The sequence below is a fragment of the Agrilus planipennis genome, unplaced genomic scaffold (assembly GCF_000699045.2).
Source record: "Agrilus planipennis isolate EAB-ADULT unplaced genomic scaffold, Apla_2.0 scaffold10, whole genome shotgun sequence".
NCBI classification, from domain to species: domain Eukaryota; kingdom Metazoa; phylum Arthropoda; class Insecta; order Coleoptera; family Buprestidae; genus Agrilus; species Agrilus planipennis.
The window spans coordinates 2252447-2263761 of record NW_020442465.1 but is presented as its reverse complement, the minus strand read 5'-3'; the positions used below and the strand labels follow the sequence as shown (position 1 = coordinate 2263761).

The following is an 11315-nucleotide window of genomic DNA, read 5'->3' as shown; positions in this document are numbered from 1 at the left end:
GATACAATGCTACACCCACCATATTCTCCAGACCTGGCACCATCGGATTATTATTTGTTCCGGTCACTCCAAAATTTTTTAGACGGTAAAACCTTCACCTCAAATGAGGAGGTCAAAAACTTCCTCGATCAGTTTTTTGCCAGCAAAGACCAAAAATTTTATGAGCGTGGAATTATGCTACTACCAGAAAGATGGCAAAAGGTGTTGGACCAGAACGGTCAATATATAATTTAATAAAGTATTTGTTTATTATACGAAAACTGTCTTTCATTTCCACAAAAGAAAACGAAATGACTTTCCCAACAACCCTATGGTTTAGCTACATATTTCTACTAAAATGGCGTTTCCTCTCGTGTTATAACTATGTTGAATTAAAAGTTGGATCTTCAAATAAATTGTGAGCATACGTGATCACGTATGTTGATTGTAGGTACGTAATGTCCCATTTCTATGTAAATTATTATTTCTGTTGCAGGACACTCGGACGAAGCATAATTTCAAACCGTACACCTTCAGCTCTCCGACCTTCTGTGATCATTGCGGTTCTCTACTGTACGGCGTCATACATCAGGGGATGAAATGCGCAGGTAATTAAATTATTTATTCATTTCTATTTTACAGCACTAGTACAGGTACCTACTGTTCAATTATTTACACGTGTACATAGAAACAATACATTCATGGACGTCCTAAAGTCCTAAAATTTACATTGGCAATAGAAAAGGGGAGGATTGGGTAAAACCTCATAAACTAAGTTTATGGGTAGTAATTTATCGAAATTAACAACAAATATAGATCAGGATTTCGAATTGATTAGTTTCCATCAGCACAGCAAGGATCAGTGACCAAACTAAAACTTCTGTATACAAAGCAATTGATCCGGAATCTTTTGCTAGTTGTTGCTAATTGTATTACTTACAATAGTTTATATAATATTAATTTTTGTTTCATTTTTTTTTTCGCTATAAGTTACCTTTATATAAGAAATTTATAAAAAACTTTTGTTGCTGCTGTCACACCCTCGCCGGGAATCGAACCCAGAACCTTCGGCTTTGCGCACCAATACTCTAACCACTAAGCTACGAAAGGTGATAACAATAGTGTAGTCATTACAAGTTCCCACATGTATGACAGAAAATTATTGTCAATAGAAAAACTTGTCTTTAGAAGAATTATTAATAAACAACGGAAGTAGAAAATACCACAAATGGCGCCGTAAACGCCATCTGTATTACGATGGTACATTTTAGGATTACGTATGCTCCAACAAGGTCCATTTAAATATATGGATATCTAGTTGCTGAAACGAATCCCGGCATAGCCAACCTCAACGTGATAGGCACGTTACCATAATCGAATAAAATAATTCGAAGTGGTCTGTATTCTGTCGAAACTGCCAGACGCGGATCTTTTTGGATCTCATCAGCGCGTCGCAGACAGCTCCGACGGAACACAGACCAACTTTTACCTGCTGTCTTAACAGCGCGTTTTAGAAAATACCACAAATGGCGCGGTAAACGCCATCTGTAGTACGATGCTACATTTTAGGATTACGTATGCTCCAACAAGGTCCATTTAAATATATGGATATCTACTTGCTGAAACGAATCCCGGCGTAGCTAACCTCAACGTGATAGGCACGTTACCATAATCGAATAAAATAATTCGAAGTGGTCTGTATTCTGTCGAAACTGCCAGACGCGGATCTTTTTGGATCTCATCAGCGCGTCGCAGACAGCTCCGACGGAGCACAGACCAACTTTTACTTGCTGTCTTAACAGCGCGTTTTAGAAAATACCACAAATGGTGCGGTAAACGCCATCTGTAGTACGATGGGATTCGTTTCGGCATGTAGATATCCACACAAGTGGACCTTGTTGAAGCATACGTAATCCTAAAATGTAGTATTGTACTACAGATGGCGTTTACCGCGCCATTTGTGGTATTTTTAAAACGCACTGTTAAGACAGCAGGTAAAAGTTGGTCTGTGTTCTGTCGGAGCTGTCTGCGACGCGCTGATGAGATCCAAAAAGATCGAAATCGCGATCCGCATCTGGCAGTTTCGACAGAATACAGACCACTTCGAATCATTTCATTTTATTAAACAACGGATGTATCAGGTTAAATGAACAAGACGAAGACTTAACACGCAAGACCAAGACCAAGATCGAAATCAGAAGTATTTGAGCATGAGTAAGACCAAGATCGACTAAGACAGTCTTGGTTTTCTTTTGTTAATCACCAGTCTTGAAAAACTTAACAAACTTAAACGATTTGATCCAAACATTTAAAGTATTTTAATTATTTTAATTTCATTTGCCAGTTTAAATTCTTACTGCGATTTTAGTTGGATTATAATTTTAAAGTATATAGTTCAACTTCATATAACTCTTCCAACGGTTTAATCCCTAAATCTTCCTTATCGGCCTTAAATTCGAACGCACCCTATTTAGAACAATAGACACGTTATTAGTAATTAACCTTACGGAGCATGGCAAGAGATTTTAATTTAACGTTGTGCTGGGTAGGTAATACCTGTCAACTATCAATAAATTATAATCGACAAGATACAAGTAGGCGTTCATTTTTCTTTGTAATTAAATAGACCCTTCATAAGTTTGATACACCTACCGAACACTAAAGTTATCTTATCTTAATTTATCTTTATCGAAGTTTCAAACAAGTTAAAATATATATCTAGATTTTGATAGTGAATTTGACATTGTGATATCGGTTTTATTTCCCATGCAATAGTAGGCGCATACATAGATTAAACGTTTTTCTCATTGCTAGGAGTTAGGTTAAATGTAAACGAAGCTAAAAACTTAATAAGTTATGACTTTTTCGCAGTAGTATTTTATTATCCATATTTTTATATAGTAATAGGGATATATATAAGAAGTAATACCAAGACTGGGATGATCTTGGCCTTGGTCTTGCTCTTGGTCTTTCCTATTCATCAGTCCTAAAACTAGTTGGACACGCACGTACACTCCTTCCTATCCTAAGCTAATCTTCCATTTTCCAAAAACTAGAACATCCCACATCCATAACTACTTGTGAACATTAATCTAATATAGGTCTACCTCTACACCTCTTGGCTTCTGTTTCTGCCTCGAATATGTTTCTGACTAGACCTTCATGTCTGACAAGGTATCCTACCAACCCATTTCGCCTATTATTTATTGACTTTCATAAAAGTCCTCTGTTCTCCTATTCTTTTTAATATCTCTTCATTTCGAATCTTCTCTATCCACGGTATCCTCATCATTCGCCGGTAACATCACATTTCAAACGCTTCTAACCTTTTCTTTTCCGCCGTGCCCACTGTCCATGTTTCGCACCCGTATAGCGCCGTGCTCCAAACATACACCTTTATGTAAATAGATTGTAGATGATCTTTTTTTGCAAACAATGGCAAAGTTTTATTTTTTTATATTAAGTGTTAAAATTTCGTAAAGCAAACTGAAAATTTCATATACTAAAAATGTTTTGTTCTAAGAAAAAAATATATATCAAAGTTGTTTGAAATGGTTTAACTCATAAATCCACCGGAAATAATAATTTTTTGTTTAGTCTTGCGTATTTGATCTTGCCCTTGTTTATTCGGTCTTGGTGATTGTCTTGGTCTTGTTCATTCGGTTTTGGTCTTACATTTTTCCAAGACCAAGACCAAGGATAATTTTGCCCATCACATGACTTTTTATAAGTGAACTTTACTGTAATGTATATAACAGCCACAAGAAGTGTTACATTTCAAACTCTCCTGGTAACTGTTAGTTTCTATATATGGTTTCTACCCCCTTTCAGTGAGCCAAAATTCTCAAATTACGAACAAGGTTGATATCAGTTTACAATTTTATTTAGATTTTGAATAAGGTTCACACCGATCTTGAGTCTTGAGACATCCGATTTAGACATTTTCTCTTACATGTGATATACGTATGTAGTTAGTCGTAAAACATCAGATGCTATATTCCCAGGATAGGAATGACATGGAACTATCAATAAAATGTGTTTTATTATTCGTTTTGTATTCTCCTACATTTTAATAATTCAAACTAGAAGTATACAGTAACGAGATCCGACCGTTTTGCATATAGGAAGCCGAGTAGTCAGAATAGCTTTTCAATTGTTGAAGGTAAAAATCGAATTCATTGGCAATGGCGTATAAGGCGAATGTTCTAAAATTTTCCCTTAATAAATCACAAACTACCCGATTGCAAAAATTCATATTTGCAATTACCTATATATGTATATATATTCCAACGGACAAAATTTATCGTAACCAAAAATTTCAAGCGTTACCGACTGAATCGGTTAAAACTGTCTAGGCCATGCCGCTCGGTTGTACAGATAGGAATTTTTCCGAGTATTTATAGGACAGGGTTGTTAGTAAATTTGGTAGAACGTTCTAAAAGGAAAAGTACTGAGAGTTAGGCTGAAGATACTGGATTATAGAAATGCGTACAATTAAACAGTATAGAATTCAAGAGAAAGCAACTAAGGGTAAAACCAGATATTAGTAGGAGAGTGCATGCAGGTATGGTTGAAGTTAAATTTCCAGGTAAAAGTGATTGAGAGAACAATAGAGTTTATATTGAAAGGAAACCAAGGTATGTACAAGATAAGAAATTGAAAAGAATTGAAATGGAATAAATATGAATGAAGAAAGAATCCCTAGAATATAATATATACAAAAAGATATACATTTTTCCGCTACAGATCAAAGCCGAATTAAGTCAATACACAAATTTCNGAAATCGCGATCCGCGTCTGGCAGTTTCGACAGAATACAGACCACTTCGAATCATTTCATTTTATTAAACAACGGATGTATCAGGTTAAATGGACAAGAAGAAGACTTAACACGCAAGACCAAGTCCAAAACCGAAATCAGAAGTATTTGAGTAAGAGTAAGACCAAGATCAACTGAGACACCCTTGGTCTTAGTTTTGGTCTTCTTTTGCTCATCACCAGTCTTGAAAAAACTTAACAAACTTAAACGATTTGATCCAAACATTTAAAGTATTTTAATTATTTTAATTTCATTTGCCAGTTTAAATTCTTACTGCGATTGTAGTTGGATTATAATTTTAAAGTATATAGTTCAACTTCATATAACTCTTCCAACGGTTTAATCCCTAAATCTTCCTTATCGGCCTTAAATTCGAACGCACCCTATTTAGAACAATAGACACGTTATTAGTAATTAACCTTACGGAGCACGGCAAGAGATTCTAATTTAACGTTGTGCTGGGTAGGTAATACCTGTCAACTATCAATAAATTATAATCGACAAGATACAAGTAGGCGTTCATTTTTCTTTGTAATTAAATAGACCCTTCATAAGTTTGATACACCTACCGAACACTAAAGTTATCTTATCTTAATTTATCTTTATCGAAGTTTCAAACAAGTTAAAATATATATCTAGATTTTGATAGTGAATTTGACATTGTGATATCGGTTTTATTTCCCATGCAATAGTAGGCGCATACATAGATTAAACGTTTTTCTCATTGCTAGGAGTTAGGTTAAATGTAAACGAAGCTAAAAACTTAATAAGTTATGACTTTTTCGCAGTAGTATTTTATTATCCATATTTTTATATAGTAATAGGGATATATATAAGAAGTAATACCAAGACTGGGATGATCTTGGCCTTGGTCTTGCTCTTGGTCTTTCCTATTCATCAGTCCTAAAACTAGTTGGACACGCACGTACACTCCTTCCTATCCTAAGCTAATCTTCCATTTTCCAAAAACTAGAACATCCCACATCCATAACTACTTGTGAACATTAATCTAATATAGGTCTACCTCTACACCTCTTGGCTTCTGTTTCTGCCTCGAATATGTTTCTGACTAGACCTTCATGTCTGACAAGGTATCCTACCAACCCATTTCGCCTATTATTTATTGACTTTCATAAAAGTCCTCTGTTCTCCTATTCTTTTTAATATCTCTTCATTTCGAATCTTCTCTATCCACGGTATCCTCATCATTCGCCGGTAACATCACATTTCAAACGCTTCTAACCTTTTGTTTTCCGCCACGCCCACTGTCCATGTTTCGCACCCGTATAGCGCCGTGCTCCAAACATACACCTTTATGTAAATAGATTGTAGATGATCTTTTTTTGCAAACAATGGCAAAGTTTTATTTTTTTATATTAAGTGTTAAAATTTCGTAAAGCAAACTGAAAATTTCATATACTAAAAATGTTTTGTTCTAAGAAAAAAATATATATCAAAGTTGTTTGAAATGGTTTAACTCATAAATCCACCGGAAATAATAATTTTTTGTTTAGTCTTGCGTATTTGATCTTGCCCTTGTTTATTCGGTCTTGGTGATTGTCTTGGTCTTGTTCATTCGGTTTTGGTCTTACATTTTTCCAAGACCAAGACCAAGGATAATTTTGCCCATCACATGACTTTTTATAAGTGAACTTTACTGTAATGTATATAACAGCCACAAGAAGTGTTACATTTCAAACTCTCCTGGTAACTGTTAGTTTCTATATATGGTTTCTACCCCCTTTCAGTGAGCCAAAATTCTCAAATTACGAACAAGGTTGATATCAGTTTACAATTTTATTTAGATTTTGAATAAGGTTCACACCGATCTTGAGTCTTGAGACATCCGATTTAGACATTTTCTCTTACATGTGATATACGTATGTAGTTAGTCGTAAAACATCAGATGCTATATTCCCAGGATAGGAATGACATGGAACTATCAATAAAATGTGTTTTATTATTCGTTTTGTATTCTCCTACATTTTAATAATTCAAACTAGAAGTATACAGTAACGAGATCCGACCGTTTTGCATATAGGAAGCCGAGTAGTCAGAATAGCTTTTCAATTGTTGAAGGTAAAAATCGAATTCATTGGCAATGGCGTATAAGGCGAATGTTCTAAAATTTTCCCTTAATAAATCACAAACTACCCGATTGCAAAAATTCATATTTGCAATTACCTATATATGTATATATATTCCAACGGACAAAATTTATCGTAACCAAAAATTTCAAGCGTTACCGACTGAATCGGTTAAAACTGTCTAGGCCATGCCGCTCGGTTGTACAGATAGGAATTTTTCCGAGTATTTATAGGACAGGGTTGTTAGTAAATTTAGTAGAATGTTCTAAAAGGAAAAGTAGTGAGAGTGAGGTTGAAGATACTGGATTATAGAAATGCGTACAATTAAACAGTATAGAATTCAAGAGAAAGCAACTAAGGGTAAAACTAGATACAATGTACTAGTATGAGAATGCATGCAGGTATGGTTAAAGTTGGGTTTCTATGTAGGTAAAAGTGATTGAGAGAACGATAGAGTTTAGATTGAAAGGAAATCAAGGTATGCACAAGATAAGAAGTAGAAAAGCATTAAAATAATATTTGAATTGATACAAAAATAAATTTAAAAGAATATTAAAGAAAGCTTAAGAAATAGTATTAAATATTATTAACAAAAGATTTATATTTTTCCGCCACAAATTTTTCTTTTTTTTTGGGGATTCGTACTTGGAAACGAAAATCACTGGATTATCAGTCTAATCAAGTCATAATCAAAACCTAGACCTTAACCCAATATATGAGGTACCTCCTGATAATCTGGAATGTTAAATTTTGGCACTAGGGAAGGTTCTACACCGTAAGAAAATGGAAAAATTAGGAAATCTTTAATTTTTTTTTCTATGTGACGTTAGTACGTGTTTCCGTGTAATTCTTAATAGATATTAAGATTTTAATTAACAGTTTGTTTTTGACATAATTTTGTAAAAACAGAAAACTAGAACATTGTTCAAAAATTGTTTTAAAGAAAATCAATATTTTCATATTAAATTCAGACGTAAATATTTATTTATAAGGCATGATTATTTCAAATCAACAATTATTGCAGTCAATTATCAATCGCAAGGAAAAGAAGAAGATTTAAGGTGGCAGTCGTTTTCCTTGATTTCTAAATTTTGTGTGACAGTTTCTTTGGCCTCTTTAATATGTTGCAGGCAATTTATCTTATAAACGTCAACAGCACTTAACTAAAACTGATTAAGTTTAATGAAGCAAATATGTCCTTCCAGGTTTCTTATTGTCCTGATCGTTACTTTTTCTAATTTGTTTCAATAAGACCGTAGCAAAAGTGACGTTAACATTTTTTGCTTCATTTGATGGGAAAAAACAGAAGGAGAGGAAGTGGATTAACGTACAAAATGATTACCATTGATACTATTCGTTTCGGAAACTAAAAGGAAATCTAAAAAAATGCGCTAGTCTTGGAAGCTTATTTTAACTACGAGGGTGGATTGATAAGTTTCCGGCCTAACCAAGAGATGACGCCACTAGCCCTACCTTGAGGTGACATTCTATAGTACCATCCTTGGATAGCTTGTAGCTATAGTTTCAGCCCGATCTCCTTGCTAGTGTAGGTTTGACAGCACGCTGAACAAGACGCCTCTGTGGTTTTCGTAAAAATGGAAAAGCAGGAAAATCGTGCTGTCATCAAATACTTTTATTTGAAGGGGTTAACGCCGAAGGAAATTAAAAAAGAGATGGACTCAACACTGGGGACATCCTCCCCGTCATATTCAACCGTTAAGCAGTGGGTTTCCGAGTTTAAAAAGGGTCGTGTGAGCACCTCTGATGGGCCTCGCTCAGGACGCCCCGTTGAGGTCACAACTCCAGATATGATCGAAAAAATTCATCAAATAGTGCTGGGAGACCGCAGATTGAAAGTGCGTGAGATAGCTGAGACCTGTAAGATGTCATATGAACGTGTGCAACATATTTTGCACCAACATTTGCATATGGAAAAGCTCTGTGCAAGATGGGTGCCGCGTTTGCTAACAGTCGACCAAAAATTGATTCGAAAAAACATTTCTACCGCAAATTTGTCATTGTATAAGCGTAATCCAAGCGAATTTTTGCGTCGATTCGTAACCGTTGACGAAACGTGGGTCCACCACTACACTCCTGAAACCAAAGAACAGTCTAAACAGTGGATTGGACCAGGGGAACCAACTCCAAAGAAGGCAAAAACAATTTTTTCGGCGAACAAGGTTATGGCTACTGTTTTTTGGGATGCAAGAGGTATTATATACATTGATTACCTTGCAAAGGGTAATACTATCACTGGTCAATACTACGCAGACTTATTGCAACGTTTGAGCCACGAGGTGAAAATTAAACGACCTCATCTGGCGAAGAAAAAAATCTTGTTTCATCACGATAACGCACCAGCGCACACGTCAATCGTTGCGACGGCTAAAATCAACGATCTAAAGTTTGAATTGATGCCGCACCCTCCTTACTCTCCAGACCTAGCCCCGAGTGACTATTTTCTGTTCCCTAATCTCAAAAAATGGCTTGGCGGTAAGAGATTTGCGGACAATGAAGAAGTAATCGAAGCTGTAAATGGTTATTTTGAGGAGCTTGACGAATCAGTCTATAGAGATGGCATTAATAGACTGGAACACCGCTATGAGAAATGTATCAGCCTTGGAGGAGATTATGTTGAGAAATAAAAAAAAAAAATTTTTAAAAACCTTGTTTTTCTTGGTCAGGCCGGAAACTTATCAATCCACCCTCGTATATCAAATTTTTAAAAAATTATTGCCAAAAAGAGTATTTTCAATAAATCAACAACAACGCGACGTTTTCTGGTGCTGGACCTTATCGAGGTTGGTTTTTTAGTTCTTTTTAAGCAAATGGTGTTGGATGTGAATGTTGTTTTTTTAAAAATTATTCTACTAATAACTTACGAAAACAGCTGAAGGTATTTAAAAATGCCAGATTTTTCAACTCGATTGCGATACACATGCTACCGCTACAGAGGACAGAACACTCTGTATACGGCTACCTGCAGTCGCCACTGCAAGTAGCTTACATTGACCACTAGACGATGCATCCAATATCAACCAACGGAAGTGCATATCAGTCGACAAAGTCAGGTTGATAGTTAACGTTTAATAGGTATACTTACCTATAATATGACTCACCGAAAATTATTGAAGTTCTTGGAAAGACCAGAGCAAGAAGTTGTTGAAAAAATACAAACGAATAAAAATATGGTTTTAAAATTCAAGTTGAGCTTAGCTGTTGATACATTGCATTTAAATTGATACAATTGAAAAAAGAAAAAGGACCAATAGCAGAAAAGTGGAAGATAGAAAGCAGGAATTACTTTCTGGAAAAAAAATGGACACCTGACTACTATAATTAACTTATGGAGAATAACAACGACATATGGGGCAGAAACAGAGAAATTTGAAAAATAACGAGACACAAAAACTAGAGGAAAAATTAAATTCATCGAAATACGCGAAGGAATACGAAGAAATCAACCCAATCGATAAACAGGAATACATGAAAGAGAGACATAAACGCAGAAACGAACTGGAGATGTATGCAGGATTCAGGATCAGAAACGAAAGCTAATAAGTAGTGGCTGCCAGAAAAAGGAAAGATTATGCAGAATGTGTAAAAAAGAGGAGGAAACACTACAACATGTCTAGTAAAATGTGAGCACACGAAAAAAGAACAGGAAGGTTAGATACAGTAGATCACAGTCTCAGGGGCTCATACTAGAATGTGGAATATGGATAAGGAAAAGGAAGGAAAAGGAGAGAAAAAAAGCGAACACACACACACTACACATACCACACACACACACACCACACATATAAATAAAGCTATTGGTTGAATTCAGGTTCAATAAATGAAAAATAAAAATGTCATTTCCGAAATCTCTGTTATTACTGACAGCCGGCAAACCTGGGGTAGAAATTACAAATGTGCCAAAGTCATCCCAGTTCAAAGAGTGGGTAGTAACAGTAGGTAATGGACACATTCTGCCGGAAAATATGAGCTGCCGCCAGCTTTAACTGACGAAAGCTGCTATTGTAGCTGCTATCGACGTTTACGCTTGCACCATTCAAACTGCGTACAACATACTGCCCTCAGCGCTTCCGGAAGCGGCCACAGGTGGCCGATTGTGCCAACTGTCTTAGTAACGCGTTTTTGCCTTGCTGTTGCAAAAGTTTAGGTTTATAGCACAAAAAGAAACGACTACTATACTTCATTTACTTTCTCTAGCGATCTGCCCCTTCCAATATCTTAGATGCGCGCTGGCAAAATCGTAGGTACGGAGAAAAAAGCTCATTATACTCTCGACTCGTGTTCATTAAACATACTTTTTCATACAGTACCTGCCAAAAGTTTTGTTCAATCATGAATAGTAGTGCGAGTCGAAAACAAGCGTTAAAGCCTTTAATATGTCTTCAAATATAAATAAACATCTCGTTGATATT

The 11315-nt window shown here is 35.6% G+C and overlaps 1 protein-coding gene across 3 annotated transcripts in view; it reads left to right on the top strand.

Annotated features, from left to right (window-relative positions):
- The window catches only part of LOC108734078 (protein kinase C, brain isozyme), a 145760-nt gene that overhangs the window by 94564 nt on the left and 39881 nt on the right, over positions 1-11315 (top strand). For all 3 annotated transcript variants that reach the window (XM_018465473.2, XM_025981044.1, XM_025981045.1), the window contains one exon: positions 476-587. In XM_018465473.2, coding sequence (XP_018320975.2) covers positions 476-587 — 112 coding nt within the window. The remainder of the gene's footprint in view (positions 1-475; positions 588-11315) is intronic.